The sequence below is a fragment of the Trichechus manatus genome, unplaced genomic scaffold, assembly GCF_000243295.1.
Source record: "Trichechus manatus latirostris isolate Lorelei unplaced genomic scaffold, TriManLat1.0 scaffold00258, whole genome shotgun sequence".
In the NCBI taxonomy this organism is placed as follows: domain Eukaryota; kingdom Metazoa; phylum Chordata; class Mammalia; order Sirenia; family Trichechidae; genus Trichechus; species Trichechus manatus.
In genome coordinates this window covers 1,522,426-1,542,418 of record NW_004444194.1, presented here as the reverse complement: position 1 = coordinate 1,542,418, position 19,993 = coordinate 1,522,426, and the positions used below count along the sequence as shown (strand labels likewise).

Sequence of the window (19,993 nt, the reverse complement as noted above, 5' to 3'; positions counted from 1 at the left end):
GATGTCTTTGATTGATGAATGATGGTAATGACTTATCCAAAGTCACATGGTGAGTTAGGGGCAGAGGAAGCACTGTGTGACCCTGGTCAAGTTACTTAATCTCTTTGTGTCTAAGTTTTCTCAACTGGAAAATAGGGATCATTAAAGGCCTTTTACAGACCGGAGGTCCCAGGCAGGAAGTCCCAGCCCCCTGTTCCTGAACCAGGACAGTCACTGCAAGGTGATTAGTGGGGAGAATATGGGAGATTAAAAATAGACTATCAGAGGAGGTTAAGACAGGAAGTAAAGAGTCCTCATTTATGATAGACTCCAGAGGGACCAAATACAATTACCAAGGTTGGAACTAGGTCAGGGCTCTGGGAAGAACTGGCCCCTTGGGGATGTCCTGGAGGTCAGCCAACATGACTGAGAACAATAAGGGTTACAAGGAGACAAAGGCCTGGACCAGGCTCCCAGGCCTCTCTATGCTGAAAACTCAACTGTCTTTGGTGGCTGTCCTGGGTCAACTCTGAACCAGGTCAGAAGGGCAGGAAATTCACAGACCTGAGTCAGACAAGCCAGCAGATGCAGGAGGAGGGCTGCCACCAGGCAAAAGGTTCTGGGAAGTCCTCACTCAGCATCCACAAACCAGAGCCATGGCATTTGCTTGCTTTCCTCACTGCCCAGTCACTACTGTTGTTGATTACTCAGAGTTCTTTACTTTTTAAAATCCTGTCAGAGGTCTCCCCACCTTTCACCACTTCTTCTCATCCCTACTTTGCCCTCACTTTTGATACTATCTCATGCTAATTCCTGGAATCTGGGAATAGATTCAGGAGGCAAAGCCTTGGGGTGGGGGAGCTGGTACCCAGTGAGGGAGCAAGATGCTCTCAACACTTGTTGGAGGGGGTCTTCTGGATATAAGAAAGTCAAAAAGTGCAGGTGAGAAATGAGAAAGAAGTAGATGTGAAAGAAGGGAGAATCAGGGAATCAGAAATGAGCAGAGAAAATGAGGACAACATATAGATCACTCCCTGTCCCTAAGCCCCCCCACCCCAATCTCTCAACCATGAATTATTTTAACAGTTCCAGAGACATGCCTAGGAATACATGTATGTTTCTGTCTCTATCTGGCTGTCTTGCAGTTTGTCTCTCTCTTTCCACTACCCTGCTCACCAGCACCCCTCCATCTCTCCCTTAGAAGGGATCATGGAAGTGTTCAGTGGTCTGAATTCTAGCTTCTTTCTCTCAGGCCTGAAGGAAACTGGCTCCACCACTGTGGCAGCAGAAACAGCAGTCCCAACCTCAGTTGCAGAAGTGGCCAAATGGAAAGGTGAATTCAAGGCGAGAAGGAAAAAGGGTGTGAGAAAGGGATCAGGGGGCTGGCTGGAGCAGGGCTGGGCAGTACTCACAGAGGAAGTCGGAGAGCCACTCGGGCTGGTTGTAGTGAACGATAGCAACACACAGCGTGTTGAGGGCTACCAGACTGAGCACAGTCCAGTAGAAGGCCTGAGTTTTGACCATGCGGCGGATGTAGAAACGCATCCTCCTCTCCTTTTTGTGAAAAAAAGTCGAGTTCTCCAGCTTGGCACTTTTAATGCTGGCTCGAGCGAAAGGAGACCCTGCCAGGGGAAGAATGAAGAATGTCAGGCTGTTCCTTCAGAGGAAACCAGCCAACACATGGCCCAGGCCCAGACTGTGGCCAGGGAGTCCATTAGCTTCCCCACAAGCCCTCTGGCCAGAGGCAGCCATCTTGATCTACAGGCTTGGCTTTCCAGTGGTGCTTATGAGAAGGCAATGATCCCGAAAGTAACAGTATTGGAAGTAACCAATGAGAGTGCAGGATGTCAATGGGGATGGTGACGTCTCTCACTGCTGGAGCCAACTTGCCATGTCTTTTCCTCCTGGTCATGTATGATGCCTCTAGGGGTTACTCCATAGGGCAGGATGAGGCAAGAGCCTCCTCCCAGGACCCCCAGTGCAGGGGCAGGTGGCAGAGCTGCATGGAACATGTTGGGAAGGCCTCCAGGAGGAGGTATAGAGGGAAGGAGGCAGGAAAAGGTAGAACCTACTTTTCCATGGACACCTCACTTCAGAAATAATGACCAAGGACTGATCCAGATGCTCCCAATCCCTCTTGTGTTTTTGTTCCAGGCGCTGCCTCTACATATTTTTACTATTAAGCATTTATTGAGCACCTACTGTGTGCTAGGTTCTCTTCCAGGTACTCAGGATACAGCAGGTAACAGATAGAGCCCTGCCCTCCTGGGACTGACGCTCTAGTGGGGGAGACAGACAGCGAACATAATGAATAAGTCAATTAACAGTGTGATGGAAGGTGAAAAGTGCCATGGAAAAAAGAAAAACTAGAATAAGGGAACTGGGAACCCCAGGAGGGGCCATGGGGCAGGCTGCAGTATTAAACTGAGTTGCCAAGGTACGGGTATTAACCAAGAGGATATATAAGGTGAGAATACCTTAGACAGAAGGAACAGTAAGTGCAAAGGCCCTGAGGCAGGAATGTGCCTGGTGAATTTGTGGAACAGCACAAGGAAGCTAATGTGGCTGGAGGGGAGTGAGCAAGAGGGAGGGTTGGAGGAGGTGAGGGTGGAGGCGTGATGGGCAGATTGTGCAGGGCCTTGTAGGCTGTGGAGAGGACTTAAGCTTTTACTTCAAGTGAGGTGGGAGCCATGGAGGGTTCTGAGCAGAGGAGGGCTGTGCCCTGACCTAGGTATGAAAGTCACTGTGAAGGAACAAAGTGGGGTGGGGAGAGCAGGGAGACCAGGAAGGAGTGGACTGCACTGGTCTGGGCAAGCGATGGTGGGGCTGGATCTGGTAGTGGCTGAGAAGAAGGGAGGAGTGGGTGGATGTGGGGTGTATTGAATTAAGGTAGATTCAACACTTGTCGATAGATCATATGTGGCTATGAGGAAGAGGGAGGAGCCAAGGTTTTTGGCCTCAGCACCTGGAAGGGCGGAGCTGCCATCCACTGAGACGGGCAAGATATGAGAAGGGGAGGCTTGGGAGAAGGGTCAGAGCTTAGCTTTGGACCAGCCCATTCCAGTTGCTCGAGTAGATTCCAACTCATGGCGAGCCCATGTGTGTCAGAGTGGAACTCTGCTCCATAGGGTTTTCAATGACTGATTTTTCAGTAGATTGCCAGGCCTTTCTTCCAAGGCACTGGGGGTGGACTCAAACCACCAACCTTTTGGTTAGCAGCCGAGTGCATTAACCATCTGCACCAACCAGGGACTCCCCAGTTTTGGACACGCTGAGTTTATCTTTTTCCTGAAAACCTTCAACTGTATTCCTTTGTTTGTTAGTTTGTTCAACCATTTGCTCATTCATTCATCAATTCATTCAATCATTCATTAATTCATTTATTATTTGGTCATTTATTTGTTCATTCACTCATCATTCCTTTGTTCATTTATTTGTTCCTTCTTTCCATTCCTCCATTCATTCTTTATTCAATCATTCATCTCTTCCTTCATTTGTTCATTTCTTCTTTCATTCATTCATCATTTCTTTGTTCCTTCCTTCCATTCTCAATTCATTTGTTCATTCATTCATTCATTAATCCATCCAGCATGCTCACTGAACCCATCCCATGTGCCAGGCATGGGACATGGCAAACGTGACTTTCAAGGGAGCCTGTGACCTTGCAGGATACCACTTCCTCTTAGCAAAATTCTAACCAGAGATTGGTACCCAGGGGCCGTATTGGTTCATATGGTTTTGTAAAAGCTGGAGTTACTGGTCTACATTTAAAAACTGGGAGACCTTCCATAAAAAAATATGGCTGTCAGCTTCTCTTGGATGAAGTAACAGCTGACACTTATTGAATATTTAGCAGGCACCGGGCTCTGTGGGAAAGATGCTACATGATAAGCTCCTTGATCCTCATCGCACCCTGTGGAGCAGGGACCATCACTGCCCCTGTGGTCAAAACAAAAAAACTCATTGCCGTCGAACTGATTACTACTCATAGTGACCCTACAGGACAGAGCAGAACTGCCCCATAGAGTTTCCGAGGCTGTAAATCTTTACTGTGACACCAGGGCTCCTGTCCCCATGGTACAACTGTGGAAATAGGGCTGAGAGGTCCAATGACTGGAGAAGATGTGTCGAGCCAGGATTTGGAACCCGTGTTCTCAGCTATCACACTACTCACTCCTCCTGGGACAGTGGACCATGTGGCCACGGGGGGTGGGGGGCACTCCCACTGGTAGCAGTTGCCCAGTCTGGTGGCTGCAGCCCCTCACAGCAAGGCCTCTCCTCTCTGCCACGGATTCTCCTCTCATGCCCACCCCCCACCTGACCCCAGAGGCACTGGGGGCCCTTGGTGCGGCTCTCCCTGGCCCTTCTCAGTCAGGCATTTCTGGCCTCTGTTTGCAGCACCTGAGGATGAGCTTGTGAACGAGCCTCTCAGGAATCTCAGAGGGATGCTCCAAGGGTCAAGGGAGAGAGAGGAGCTGGTCACTGTGGGCAGCTGGTCCCCACCCCCCACCCCTGCTGGAGCCACACTGAACACCTCAGCTCCACTGCCAGTTGGCGGTGATCGGTCACTTCATCTCTTGGCCCCCAGTGTCTTCATCTGTAAATTGGGGACAACCACACTTCCTACATCATAGAGCCCTTGGGAGGAATAAATGAGTTAATACACCTCAGCACAGTGCCTGGCATGTTATGATTACTGGACATCGTCTCCTACTGTAGCCCCAAGAACTGAAATCGAGGCCCAGTTCAGGTGCCAGCTCATCGAGGACGCCTTTCTTGATCACCCAGCCTGCACCCCACTCATCGGGAAGGGAGAGGGAAATGGATGCTAACTGAACACCTACTACATGTCAGGCCCTGTGCTAGCGAGATACTGTGACCTCGGTTTACAGCAATTAACTCACTTCGACCCACTCACCCTTTTTCTATACATTCTGGTCTCTAATTCTTCTCCGTTGCCTGGAATTGTACTTGCAGGCAATCTTTAGTTTGTTTTTTTTTTTTAAATTAATACTGTATTTTATTAAATCCAATCTGTCTAAAGTATTGTCATTTCAACATGTAATCAATATAAATTTATCAATGAGATATTTTCCATTCTTTACGTTTTCACACTGTCTTCTGACTCTGGAGTGTTTTTATACAGCACATCCCAGTTCAGACCAGCTACATTTCAAGGGATCACGAGCAGCTAGGGCAGCTAGTCCAGATGGAGCCAGGGTGAGGGCTGGAGTATGCCACCGCCAAAGCTTAACGCAGAGATTTCTGGAAATTTATATATCCTGAAAGATCTCTGAAAGTTGAAATGGTAGCTGCCAACACGGAACTTATATCATTAAAATCATCTAAATGGAATCGGATTTTCCCAAAGAAATGATATTAATGATGGCAGCGTCTATTCATCGCTCAACTCTTCATACAAATGACTCAAGTTCCCTGGTGGCATGGTGGTTAAGTGCTCATCTGCTAACCAAAAGGTTGGTGGTTGGAACCCAACAGCTGCTCTGAGGGAGAAAGATGTGGCAATCTTGTTCCAGAAAGAGTACAGCCTTGGAAACCCTATGGGGGCAGTTCTACTCTGTCCTGTAGGGTCGCTATGGGTAGAAAAAAGCTCGATGGCAATGGGTTTCCATATTTTAACAGTAAGTTCATCACTTATAAATGAGACAGCTTTATCATGTGTTCATCAGCTGACTCAACAGCGCCATAGAATCCCTAATTATGTAAGACCGTGTTTACTACAGTACAACATGGGGGCGAATGCCACACAGTTCCTACCTTGTCCTTATTTTTTACAGACATAAACAAAGGTAAAGGCATTTTCTCGTCAGAACCTTGCAATTCCAGAGGTTTCTTTTAGGGTGGTCTTGGAAAACACCTGGCTAGGCTGGGGGCCCCTTCCTGTGTGTTTTTGAGCACCAGGCCAAGGTCGGGGGTTTTGGTGGATTTGGCTGAAGCAAGCCACTGGCCTGTCTTCTGGATCCATTTAGAAAGCTGAAAATCACCCTGCTTTCTCAACAGCATCTGTCCTTACTCATCCTGACAGCTTTCTCTTTGGGTTCCTCCTCTTCCTGAGCTGCCTCCTCACATGTCTATCAAATGCCTGCTTTGAACCTGGATTCCCCAAGTAGCAAGTTTTTCCTTGGTCAGCCACAGAGTCTAGGGCAGGGTCTTGCACAGACGAACCCTCTGAACATCTGCCATGGCTTCCTGGAATGCCTCCCCCAACCTGGCCATGTCAAAGGTTTCCTGAGGTTCCGAGTAAAATCCCTCCTGAGTGAAGCCTTTTTTGGTCTTCCCACTGAACAAATTCCTCCCTGCCCTGTTCAGCCATTTCGACCCCTCGTCACTGCTCCTTACACTGCGTCTCTGTTGTTTTATTTATTTATTTATTTTTAATATTGCCATTGTCACCATAAGGAGCCCTGGTGGTGCAGTGGTTAAGCACTCAGCTGCTAACTGAAAGGTCAGTGGTTCGAACCCACCAGCCGCTCCATGGGAGAAAGATGTGACAGTCTGCTTCCATAAAGATTACAGCCTTAGACACCCAAGGGGCAGTTCTGCTCCGTCCTATAGGGTTGCTATGAGTCGAAATCAATGGCAACCGATATTGTCACCGTATCAGTCAAATCCATTCTGACTCATGGCGAGTCCACGTGTGCAGAGTATAACTGTGCTCTGTAGTTTTCAAGGCTGTGATCTTTCAGAAGCAGATCACCAGGCCCTTCTTCCAAGGTGCCTCTGCTGGAACCACCGACCTTTTGATTAGCAGTCAAGCGCTTAACAATTTGTGCCACCCAGGGACTCTCTGTTGTTTTAAAGCAACTTTATATTTATTTAACTTCCTGATTTCAAAGGTAATGCAGGTCATTAATTCATATATTAGAGAAAAATGTAACATAGAAAGTGAAAATCCCTTGTAATCCTCCAATTTCCAAATCTTCTTTAAGTAGATCTGATACGTCTTAATACTATTTTTTAAAAATGGGATCATATTGTACATAGCATTGTTCAGCTTCCTTTCTTCTCTCTGAAAAACACGTCTCAAACATCTTTCCACACCTGTAGCAATCTTGTTCTTTTTCCTGGCTGTGTAGTACTCCACTGTAAGTCTAGACTCTAATTTCTTTAACTATCTCCCTACTTTTGTGCATGTGGGTTGTTCCTGTTTTTTATTTTTCCAACACTAGAAACAACGCTGATGTAAAGAGGGTGGAATGCAGATCTCTGCACATGTGTAGGAATGTTCTTTGAAGCGGAAATGCTAGGTCAAAGGGTATAAAGTCTATATTTAAATAATGCCAAATCATACACTGTGCAAATTTACACTCCTGTCAACAGTGTGTAACAATGCCCATTGCCCTATATCCTTGCCAACACTGGGTATTATTACTTTTTCATCTTTGCCAGAATGATTGATGAAAAGTGGTATCTCCCTGTGGATGAATGGCAGGTTCCAGCAGACTAAGATGGACTAGGAAGAAAAGCTTGGCAATCTACTTCTGAAAACCAGCCAAGGAAAACCCTATGCATCACTATGGGCCGATCCCCAACCGATCATGGCGCTAACATCAACAACAACAATCTCATCTTATCTGCAGAGGAGAGGCTAGTTTGGGTATTCCAAATTTTTTCAGTGACTGGCATTTGGTAAATGTGGGATGACAAAAAGTTTGCCCATCAGAATATAACAAAAACAGATTTTAAAAATGGAAGCAAACTCATTGGGAAAATATGTGGGCCAGACATAACTGATAAAACGTACAGAGTTGGAATGCTATAATTCTTGACACTTGTTCAAAAGAGATAAACAGATATAGCCACCAGTGGAAATAGAGTTCATCATTACAAGGACAAGTGTGTTTTGGCTAGAAATTAAAAATGCAAATTAAAACAAGCTTTAAGGTATCATTACAAACCTACTTAACTGGGGAAGGAAATTAAATTGGCAAAATGGAATGGCCGGGGTGGGGAATCCATGAACGTACGCTTACTTGGCAGGTTTATAAATGGGTTCAACGTTTCTGAAACTCAGAATGACTCTGTGAATAATGAGTTGAAAAGCTGTTAATATCTTTGATCCTATAATTATCCCCAAGGAAATACGCCCAAAGGGTGGGGGGAGTAATTGTACATAAATATTCACAGTAGTGTTCTTCGTTAAGAGCAAAAATTGGAAACAACTCAAATGCCATATAATAGAGCAATGGCTAAACAAACTATAGTGTATCCACCTGTAGGGAACATGTGATTGCAAGGAAAATGATGTCAAAACTCAATGGCTGTGGTTATAAACTAGGGTTGAGTGAAAAAAAAAAGCAGAAGAGAGAAGAGTAGATCAGAAGCATCTATCTACACTGACAAAAATAATATAATGGCAGATATTTAAACGGAATGTAATTGCCCCTCCCTCCCTCATTTTCTCTTCCATCCTTTCTTCCTCTGCGCTCCAGCCACACAGTTCTACGAACAGTCTAAATTACTTCTCTTCTCAGGGTCCTCTGCCTGGATATTCTCCCATCTTTTCTTCTATTATTGGAATTTTTTAAAACCCGTTAAAAAAATAACATATTTTCACTGTAGAAGGTCAAAAGCAGCATAGTCTCAGTCAATAAATCAACTGTATTAAGGGGTGAGAAGGAAAAGAGTAAATGTCCCCTGGCCCCTCAAGCTCTGCCTCTTATGGTAACCACGGCGGCAGTCTGGGGCATAGCCTTCCACATGTTCTCTCTGCTCTCACTGCCTACGGTGAACTCCTACTCATCCTTCAGTTTTCAGCTTAAAAGTCGCCTCCTCTGAGAAGCCTTCCCTGACGACACACCACTCTTCCAGAGAAGGCCAAGACCCTGGGATCTCCTCAGCAGCACCATCACCATTACAAGTTCTATGTGGAATTACCTGTTTAATATCTACTTCCTTCCCTGGACTGTAGGGTCCACATGGACAGGGATTTTGTCTCCGTCTTGTCACAAGTGGGCATCTAACAAGAGCAAGCCCTTAATGAGTACTTTACAAATGATGAAAATATTGGTCAACATTGCCAGTACCAGTTGCCGTTGAATTGGCTCTGACTCATGGTGACCCCAGGTGTGTCAGAGTAGAACTGTGTTCCATAGGGTTTTCAATAGCTGATTTTTTGGAAGTAGATTACCAGGCCTTTCTTCCAAGGCACCTCTGGGTGGACTCAAACCTCCAGTCTTTCATTTAGCAGCTGAGCACATTAACCATTTGCACCAGCCAACATTATCGGGTGCTTATTCTCCGCCAGACGCTGTTCTATATGCTTTATGTGGATAAAGTTAATCCTCAGAATATTAGAAGACGGGAACTGTTATTCCCATAACCATGTAATCTCCCCTAAGGCACACAGGTTGCAAGGGGGAGAGATGAGATGCAAATCCAGGCAGCCTGGTTTCCAATCCTTGAGCCCCTGTGTCTCTCGGGGACTGGCGATGAACAGACACCTGGAAGCAGAAGGGACTCACCCACAGAGGCGATATCGGCCAGCTGATCCTCAGCCTCTTCAGGGTTGAGCAGGTCTGTCTTGCTTTTCTTTATGGTGGCCCTTCGCAGAGCTCCAACAATGGAAACACAGCAAGAGAAAAAGACATTACCTTTTTTGCACAACGACAGCCATCGAGTGTATACTCTGCACCAGGCATGACGCCACGCTCTTTCTACATATCATTGGATTTAGCCCTCGTGACAATTGGGTTTGGTAGGAACCACTGGCATGCCCATTTTATAGATGGGGAAACCGGGGCTCAGGGAGGTTATATGACTGTACCCAAGGGGTGAAGAGAGAGTCAAGTCCTGTTCAGTCTGATTCCAGTCTGAGCTCTCTCGGTCACTATTTTCCCTCTGGTCTATTTTTAAATTCTAAAAAACCCCACTTTCTAGGAACCCTGGGACTCTTACGAAAACAGTCCACCCCTTGACCTTTATTAGCATACATGCTAGGCAGGCTGGGATTGTGGACACTCTCCACTCCCCAATATTCAGCTCTACTCTCTCTCTTGAGAGCTCTCCAGGGGACAATGAGTTCAGGTATACGCTTTCAATAAAGTCACTCGGACATCCCCAAGGGTAATCTCTTTTCCAGTAAAATAGTAAACTTCATTTTATAATCTGCTGGGATAGGCCCCAGTTCATTGATTTTCTTCTAATCCCCTCGATTTTCAATCAAAAGTCATCATTCTGTGTAACTAGCTTTCTAACGTGTGAGAAGATAATCCCAAGCAATAAAACGTGTTTTTGATGGAATTATTATCATTATATTATTTAGCAAACATTTCCCTCTGGTCTATCTCTAAAGTCTAAGAAACTTCACTTTCTGGGGGCCCTGGACTGGATGTATAGTGACTCTTACAGTCCGCCCCTTTACTCCTGCCATAGATGCCGGGCAGACTGGGTTTATGGACATAAACTCCCTCCCCCCACCCATATTCGGGCTTTACTCTGTGAAGGAGGCTTCTAGAGGGCAATAGGTTAAAGTATACACTCCAGAGGAAGTGACTTCCACTCTTCAACAAAGTGCTTTGTAAAATCCATTTTATAAGCTATGGGGATAGAGCCCCAGTTTCTTCATTTCCTTCCCACTCTTGGTATTTTTAATCAAAAGTCATTGCTCTGTCCAGCCAAACTTCTAACGTGAGAGACAACAGTCCTTAACAGTGAGCTGGATACTAGGTGGACTTCTTATTATTGTTATTTATTTAGTTAGCATATACAAATGGTGCTGACTGTGTGCACCATTAGCACTGTCCTAAGTATTCTATTTGCAATAATTAATTTAATCCTCACAGAGATATCGGCCATCTGTAAGGTAGGTATTACTATTATTAGCATTATGTATTTTACAGATGAGCAAAACTGAGGCACAAAGCCAAAGAATCCAGGCACGTAATTAAAGCAGAAAGGGGAGATCAGAAAGTGTCAACCCTGCACTGAGGTCCTGATATTCCTCAAGGAAGCAGATTCTTACCATTCCCCAGATCGAACTGAGCCTAACCTGGTCTCTTGTTTGTTCCTGGCATGACCTGGCCCTTGAGCACCTCCTAGAGGCCCTCTAGAACCAAAGAGCCTGTCCCCTTGGTCCCACGACTCCTGTCTGCCCTGTGACCCACCGCCTCGCTGGGCTCAGAGCAGTTACCATCAAAGGGATGCCTCTGCTCTCCGTCGGTTTCGTCCTCGGCGAGGATCACCTCTTCTGAGGAGGAGGAAGAGCACAGAGTTAAGCTCCAGTGCCTGGAGGACTGTCCTGGGGATGGGCTCCCTGGGACGGGAATGACAAGGGGCCACTCCTGCTCTCCCTTTGCTGCTCAGCTGTTTCTGATGCCCAGCCCCCCTCAGCAACAGTAATGATAGCAAACATCATCCCCACTTCACTCAAAATAAAGGCCAACATGTTCACCACAGCTTCAGGCCCTGCCTGATCTGCCCCCATCACCCACTGCCCTCACCTCCTCCCACTCCCCCTAGCCTACTCTGCTCTATGCACACAGGCCTCTTTGCTACGATGCTCCCATCACAGGGTCTTTGCACCTGTGATTCCCTCTGCCTGGAATGTCCCTCCCCTAGACATCCACGCAGCTTGTTTCTTTACTTCCTTCAGGTCTCTGTTCGGATGTCACCTTCTCAGAGAGGCCTGTCCTGACCACCCCTCTCCAACCATTCTCTGCTCCTTGCTTGTGTTAGATTTCTTACCAGCATTTGGCAGCACCAAATTACATGTACTTGATTATTTTCTATCTCCCTCACTAGAATGTCAGTCTCTGAGGGCAGGGATTCTGTTTTTTTTTTCTTTTTTCCCACTGCCACATCCTCAGTGCCTAGAACTGTGCCTGGCATACAGCAGGAGCCTCATAAATATTTGTTGAGTGGCTGAACAAATACACACGTGCCTCCTGTGTTTCAGGCACTGTTCTTGCTAAGCAACTTAGCTTGAATCACTTTATTGAATACTCACAGTAGCCCTACAGCCCCATGAGGTAGGCACTATGTTATCCCCATTGAATATATAAGGCAACTGAGGCACAGGGAGGTGAGGTATATCACTAGGAGGTGACAGAGGTAGGATGTAAACCAATGCCTGATTTTAAAGCTCATAACTGTTATGTGATGCCACATTCTGTCTCCATCCCGGAGGTTTTAATATCATACTCTGGTTCCTTGCTGCTGGAAGTTGGGATTACCAGTTTCGATCCTCTTTCTCCTCCCATCACACCCCTCCCCTCATCCCTCTTCAAACTGTAAGCATGACTCTCTGTCTGCTCTGTGGCCTGGGATTTCCATTCCTGGGCTCCAGGATGAAAGGGCCTCACCTGCTTTCGAGATCCACTCCATGTACCCATTGAGCTCTCTTTCAATCTGCTGCTGCCGCCTCAGCTTCAGAAAAGCCCGCCGGTTCTCCACCCGCTCCCTTTCTTTGGCAAACTCCCTGCAGATGCACAAAAAAGCCCAGGACCTGGATGTTTCCTGCCTCCCTGGAAATGTTTGGAAGTCTGTGTGTGTGTGCATGTAATCTGGGGGTTCAGAACCCTCTGGTGGCAAGTGGTTTTCAACAAGAGGAGCAGGTCTTCTGGGAAAACATCAGAATATTATGGGGCGAGGTATCTCTGCCAGCTTCACACATTTCCCATCAACTGCACCCAGCTGGAGCAAAAAGCAAAACCATACATGGAACCATGCCATGCTACCATTGCTGGCCAGTTCCCTCCTTCTCATTCTCTCCATAATACTGACTAACAGAACCTCAGTTTTATTTGAGGTGGCAGTGTGCCCAGCTAAAAAATGGAGGACTTCTCAGACCAGAGTCAAGGAGGAGCAGGACACAAAAAATATTTCCAGCCCTCTTTTAGGTTATGCCAATGAAACATAAGCTGATGATCTCTGCTGAAGCTTTGCTTCCTTGATATAGGCCCTACCTCTTTCTGTTTTCTTGCCTCCTCTTCCTGTTTAGAACATGGGATGGGCCATCTTGTGGGCATGAGGCAGCCATCTTGAGACCATGAGGCATCCATGAGATTGGAAGCCTTTGGTAAGGATGTCAGAGTGGAAAGCTAGAAAGATCTGGGGTTCCTGATGGTGTCATGGAGCCACTGTACCAGTCCTCACACTTCTTGTGGTAAGAAAAATGAAATCTATTTATGATTAAGCTAAAAGAAAATCAATCTTGGGTGGTGGGGTGATGGGGAGAGGGACAATGTATGTCATAAAAAGCACGTTCAAGTCTAGCTATGATTTTGTATTTGGAAAACAGGGAGGAAAGCCAACCTATTGTTTGTAAATGTAAGTTACAGAAAATAAAGCTCTGTAGGATTTTTTACGTGGTACGTTGTAGGCCTGAAAAATTTGAGAAAACCTTTTGAATGAGAGGCCCGCACTGGAAAGAATTTCCCCTTCCTCTGGATGGAAATAGCTCAGAACCAGGGGTACAGCTTGGTGAGTTAAGGATGGGCTGAATTTCAGTCTCCCATGTGTCTGTCCCCTCCCTGGATACCTCTTGCAGTTGTGCATGGCTTGCTAACTGTCTGGATTTCCCAAAGCAAGGGAAGGGCCCATTCTCTGGCTGGTGAGTGAAAACAAAGCCTTGGTGGCCTTTTCCTGGGCAGCAGTTGGAAAAGGGAGGGGAGGGGGAGTGACGGAGACTTACCCTGACAGCACACCCAGCACAAGGTTCAGCATAAAAAAGGAGCCAATGATGATGAGGGGGATGAAGTACAACCAGTTCCAAGTGTTCCCTGAGGCATCGTTGCTCTGTTGGGGCAAGGAGGGAAAGCAGGTGAGACTTGACTGGGGCTCAGGTGTGACCTCATAGGTTCTTCTGGAGAGCTCTATCCTTGAATACCCTTGGCCTGTGGAGTTCTGGAGCTCTGGCAGCCCAGGGTGGGAAATGGAGGGCCCAGCTTCAACCAATCAAAGGTGTAAAGCCCCCCAATCCCCAGTGGTGTCATCCTCACAGGACCTGGGGGCCAGCATGAACAAACAGAGGAGGACTTCCCAGACCAGAGTCAAGGAGGAGCAGGACACAAACCTCATCCAAATGCAGAAATGAACCTCTGTTCCCTCCCTTATCCACCAAACAATCACAGTCTCCCCTTAAAGGAGGCACATGACTGCAGGGTCTGACAGCTTGTTTAAGTCACCAAGCCAGTCAGCTGGGCTGTGAGCCTTTTCCTCAAGGGTGTCCCTCTTCCATTCCCTGAAAAAAATTCCCAGAAGTTCCCAGCTCACTTTTCAACAGAACACTGTGACAAGAAGAGTGTAAGAGGAGGGGAAGAATACAAAAACAGAGGAAGAGATTTATGAGGCTGCAAGAATCATAAAAATAAGCACTTAGTGCTTACTGTGTCCCAGGCACTATTTTAAGCTCATTATCTATGCCACTCATTTAAGCCTCTTGATGTGCCTATGCTATCATCATGCCCATTTTACAAATGAGGAAACAGAGGCACAGAAAGACAAAATCATCACCCAAGTCACAGAGCTAGTCAGGGGCAGGTGTGGGATTTGAACCAGGGGTAACCTTCCAGGTGTTCCTCAGCCCTGTGGCGCCTGTAGAATGGAATCCCCAAGTGTGGCTTTAAAAGCCCACCTTTAAAAACACAGGCAATTGTGAATGGTTAGTCCTATGTGAGTGAAGTCCAGGATTTCTGCTCACTGGTTGGGGGAAGAGATGATCTGTTGCTGAACATGAATAAGAAAGCATATAATCCTGCTTGCTGCTGGCAGCCATCCTGTGTGCATGAGGAAAGCTTATGTTGGAATAAATTCCACATCATGGAAGGCAGAATGAACAACTGAAAAGAACCTGGATGCTCAGTGACAGTGTGGAGCTGCTGGATGAAGCCTGGCCTGAAGCCCACTACTTCTGGACTTTTCAGTGAAATGAAATTCTCTTTATTTATTTTAAACCACTGTGAGCTATGTTTCTGTTACTTCTGTTAAGGTACTTCAAGCTCCATATTTTGTTCACATATTTCTTTGAATACATGTTTTACTTGTTGAACTGATAATTACAAACTCTAAAGCCTATCTGGAAACAAACAAACAAACAAAAATACAACATAAAACCACATGCAATGCCACTGCCATCCAGCAGAAGGGCTAAAATGAAAAAGACTGACACTAGCAGGTGTTGGGGAGGTTGTGGAGCAACCAGAACCCTCAGAGTCTGCAGTGGGAGGGTAATATTCAAACTTCCCCATTTGAAAAATGGGTTAGGAGTTTCCACTAAAGCCAATCATGCATCTTTGCTATGAGTCAATAATTCCACTCCTGGGTAGTTATCCAACAGAAATGTCAACCTGTGGTCACTAAAGGTATATATAAGAATGTTCATAGCAGTAATATTCACAACAGCCCCAAACTGGAAATGAGCCAAATGCCGATTAACAGGAGAGGGGATAGAAAAATGGTATGCTGTGCAATGAACAACTGCCATGGGTCACCACATGAAGTCATACAAAGTTAATGTTGAGCAAAGAAGCCAGATGGAAAAATGTGAGATTCCACTTAACATAAAATGCAAAACCGGGCAACTGGGATGGGATGGGCATGAGAGGGCTTCTGGGGCTGAGACAGCTGTTTCCTGATCTAGGTGCTGATTACACGGGTATGTTCAGTTTGTGAAAATCCATTATGCGGTTCACTTACGATCTGTGAAGTTTTCTGAATGTTTATTTCCATAAAAAACCAGAGTTTTTTCAAAAAAGTCAACCTTAATCCTGGACACAAACTGTGCCCTTGTTCTAACAAGCTCCAAAGTTCTAGTGCTGTACTTCTGGAAGGCTCTGGCAGAATGAGACAGGAATGGAGTCAGCAGAATAGGGCTGGACTGGAGGCAGGACTGGCTTTGTGCTTTTCCCCTCTGATGCTGCAGTGGCTGAAGGCTTCTCGCTCCCATTTCTCAGGGCTAAATATAGTCCAGGAAGCGGAAGCCTGCATGGGCAGCACAGGAAATCTTCGGGCCATCTTGGGGAGCAGGCTCAGGAGAGGACGGAGCAGGTGGAAGGGGGTGGACTGAACAGGGAGACTTGGATGAGGCCCCTCGGGGCCAAGGCAGCCCCTTCCATCTCAGAGATTGCCAACAAGGCATGTGTCCGTTCACACCTTGGCTCCTGACAGGCTTAGGGGCCTCTGGATACGTGATGTATTGCCCAGGGTAAAGACATGCATGCACGCGTGTGCACACACACATACGCACACACGGTGCCAAGTACTTGGCCAACTTTAACATATTTAATCTTCTCATCAACCCCAAAAAGCAGTATGTAATCATTCCCATCATTCCAGGTGAGGAAACTGAGGTGCCACGAGGTAAAGTCACATGTCCCAAGTTACTAAATGGCAGAGGTGGTCCCCAACCCTCTCACCTCCATGCCCCCAGTCTCCTCTCACTCACCCTCTCGCTCACTCTGTTCCAGCCACACCGGCCTCCTTGCTGCTCCTCAAATGTGCAAGCACAGTCCTACTTCAGGGACTTTGCACAGCTGTTCCCTCTGCCTGGACACCCTTCCCCCACACCCCTTCACCTCTTCAGGAAGGCCTCCCTGATGGTCCTTTACAGTTGCACCCCCTCATTTCTGATCTCCTTTTTGGGCTATTGTTTCCTTAGCACATCATCATCTCACCTCCTATACACTCACTCACTTAACTTGTTCACTGTCTCCCCTGCTGAATGGTTGCCCCACAAGAGGCAGGGATTTTGTCCATTCTGTTCCTGTTCTGTTCCCTGGCAAAGTGCCCAGTGCAGGCAGGGCTCACCCAATTTTTGCTGAATGACTGAATGAGAGGCGGGTCCAAACTACTACACAGCCCACATCCTCAACCCATGGCTGTGTTCCCTCCAGAGCCCTTCTTGCTCCTTCCTCCCTGGGGACTGGGGCTCAGCTGTCTGTGTTTAGAAGTACTTTTTCTCTTTCAGCCTCACCCCAAGTATTCAATTCCCTGCTCTGGATCCAATGACTTACAGAGAAGCTGGTGGAGGGTTGGGTGCAGGTTTTGATTAGGAGATGGGCTTTCCCTGGGTGGTGGGGTTTGCTTGGGAGCAAAGTGGAAACACTTCCCTGACAGGAAGCCAGGAGCTGCCCAGGAGGTCTGTGGTCACTCACTATTGTAGATGGGGCACAAGTCTCCCCTCCTGGTCTCCTTCCCCTTTGACAGGTCAGGTTAAGGTGGGGTACACACGAGTCTGGGTCTGGGGAGGATGGGGAAGGGGGGCAGCTTGCTCACTTGTTAAAATCCGTAATAACACGGGGGAGGAGGCTGCTCTAGAAAGTACCTTGTCTGTTTTCCAGAGGCTCAAAGGAGTCTCCTGCCTGGGGACTCTTTCTCCATTAAAACCTCAAATCAAACTCATTACTGTTAAACTGATTCCAACTCATGGTGACCTCATGTGTTACAGAGAACTGAGCTCCATAGGGTTTCCTTGGCTGTAATCTTGACAGCAGCAGATCACCAAGTCTTTCTTCCATGGCACCACTGGGAAGGTTTGAACCACCAACCTTTCAGTTAGTAGACGACTGCAAACCGTTTGCACCACCCAGGGATCCCCTTCCCCCATTAGTGGTCACCAGATATTTCTGGGGATGTGCCAGGATGGTCCTTCCTGGTTCCCTTGTGGGGTGGGTTCTGGACACTGACAAGTGAGTGGAGCTGTCACTTTTGGGCTAGAGTGCTGAACAGCCAGTGTGGGGCCCTCCAGGGCTCTCCTCCCTTCTAGGATGGCAACTGGCAATGTTCCAGGGGGTGGCTGATCAATCAGCTAGGTCCCAAATGACTATGCTGAGCAGAGCGTACCTTCCCTCCCCCGGCCCCAGCCAACCAGATCTGGACATGTGGTATGAGCAGGAAATGAACTGTTGTTAAAGTCACAGAGACTTAGGGGATGTTTGTTACTGCAGCGCAGCCTGGCTGTTCTGACTGATATACCAGATATTTATCTCCATGGTTCACCCCATACCAACTAAGGGCTTTTTCAAATGTCACCTTCTCATCGACACTTACATGGATCTCATGAGACAGGTGGGCAAATGAGTGTCTCCCATATGACTGATGGAGAAACTGACACCCAAAAAGCTGAGGTTCAGATTGCAATGAGCCCGTTTCCTGTTCCTGAGCCTCTTCCTGGAGCCCCCTCCCTCCAGGTATTGGATAGGCCGACTCCGCCCTGTCCCCCAGGCTTTTGCTCCGCTGTGTCCTCCTCAGAGGTGCCTGCTTGGACTTCCCAACTGAAAGGACTTTCCCCTCCACATTGCACATCTATTCCCAGCATGCTTCACTCCCTAAATAATCTTGTCGATTATGCATTTATTTCCTTACAGATTTCTCTCCTCCCTAAAACATCTGCTCTCCTCAGGCAAGACTGTTCCTTGTCTTGGCCCCCTGTGCCCAGAATAGCACTTGGCACACAGTAGGTGCTCACTAAGTGTGGGCTGAATTACAAATGCACATGAGGTCCCTGTCAGTGGATTGGCTTATCCCAAGTTCAAATGATCAGGCTCTGTCCCTGGGCGTGAAGAGACAGGAAGGTCACCATGGTTATATCTGCAGAGCCCTTTCGGGCTGACAAAATGCTTCCCACACTTTATTTCCCTGTGTTTCCCACAATCCCCATGCACAGAGGATGCAGCAACTGAGGCCGAGAGGTGGCGTCACTTGCCAGGATCAGCCAGAGAGTGGATGGCATGGCTAGACCTGTTATCCTGGCTTACAACCAAAATCATTTCCCCCACGTACCTCTTCGCTGCACTTGCACAGTAATTTATGCTTCTAACGACTGGCCTGGAGAATCTTGAGCACCCGAGAAGATACTGATTCATCTCAGCATTGCCAGAGCCTAGTGTGGCGCCTGGTGCTTAGTAAGCGCTCGATAAATAACTCGTCAAGCAAATTAATGACCGAGTCCCAGTAAATCCTTAAGTGCCTTCTGCTTTATAGTTTATTTCCCTCTAATTTCATTCAGAAAAAGTATAGAGGATGTAAAAAATACTCAGCTTAGGAGAATGTACAATTCCCCAGCCACATGAGATGAGCATGGAGTGGACCTGATCATGAAAAAGTCAAGGTCCTGACCGTGGCCCTGAGGGAGGCCGTATGTCCTGGTTTCTATTTGCTGTAGATCATATAACACCTGTTAATTATTTTTTGAATCCTCTTTCCACTTTCACTCTTAAAACTGTCCTGGTTTGGATGATAAATGATACGGTCTCAGCCTGTGAGTTATTCTGTCACCTTCCTGGCCTTATCAGCTCCCACTCTCTGCCTCACCCACTCCCTCCAGCCACATGGGCTGCCTTGCTGTTCCTCAAAAATGCCAGGAACACTCCTGCTTCAGGGCCTTTGCACTGGCTGTTTCGTCCACCTGGGTTGCCCTTCCTTCAGATACTTGCATGGCTCCCTGCCACTCTGACAATCCATAACCCTTCTATTGCTTTATTGTTCTCTTTAGCTCTTATCACCCTCTAACACCACCTAACACAGGGATTGGAAAACTATCACCCATGGGCTACCTGCCTGTTTTTGTAAATAGTTTTATTGGTACACAACTGTGCTCATTTGCTTACATGTTGTCTATGGTTGCTTTTCACTACAACAGCAGATTGCGTAGCTGTGACAGAGACCAAATGCTAAAACGTTGGCTATCTGCCCTTTATATATATAACTTAATTACTGTGTTGGTCACTTTTTTCTCCCAGTTAAAATGTCAACTCGACCAGAGCAGGGACGTTTGTCTCTTCTGTTCACTGCCTATCCTCAGTGTCTAGAATGGTGTCTGCATACAGTACGTGTTTAATGAATTTTGAATGAATGAGCGATTTAAGTCCCCCAAAGTCTACTGCTTTGCTATTTTTCAAGACAAGCATCTAGGAATGAAAAAGGGATTAGGTCCAAGATCAGTTCCAACTAGTAGTGGGAGAATGTTGGCCATTTGCCAAGGGACCTGTATTTATGATCAACTAAATGACTCCACGGCACACAACAATAAACACCGCTTTGCTACTTTCCTAAT

General features: G+C 46.9%; 1 protein-coding gene across 1 annotated transcript in view; it reads right to left on the bottom strand.

The window, feature by feature from the left end:
- The window catches only part of CACNA1A (calcium voltage-gated channel subunit alpha1 A), a 252,427-nt gene that overhangs the window by 98,770 nt on the left and 133,664 nt on the right, over positions 1-19,993 (bottom strand). Inside the window, exons 5-10 of the mRNA XM_023724768.1 lie at positions 13,634-13,737; positions 12,303-12,418; positions 11,132-11,188; positions 11,034-11,036; positions 9,465-9,554; positions 1,392-1,601 (exon numbers count right to left, since the gene is read on the bottom strand). Of these exons, the coding sequence (XP_023580536.1) occupies positions 1,392-1,601; positions 9,465-9,554; positions 11,034-11,036; positions 11,132-11,188; positions 12,303-12,418; positions 13,634-13,737 (580 nt within the window). The remainder of the gene's footprint in view (positions 1-1,391; positions 1,602-9,464; positions 9,555-11,033; positions 11,037-11,131; positions 11,189-12,302; positions 12,419-13,633; positions 13,738-19,993) is intronic.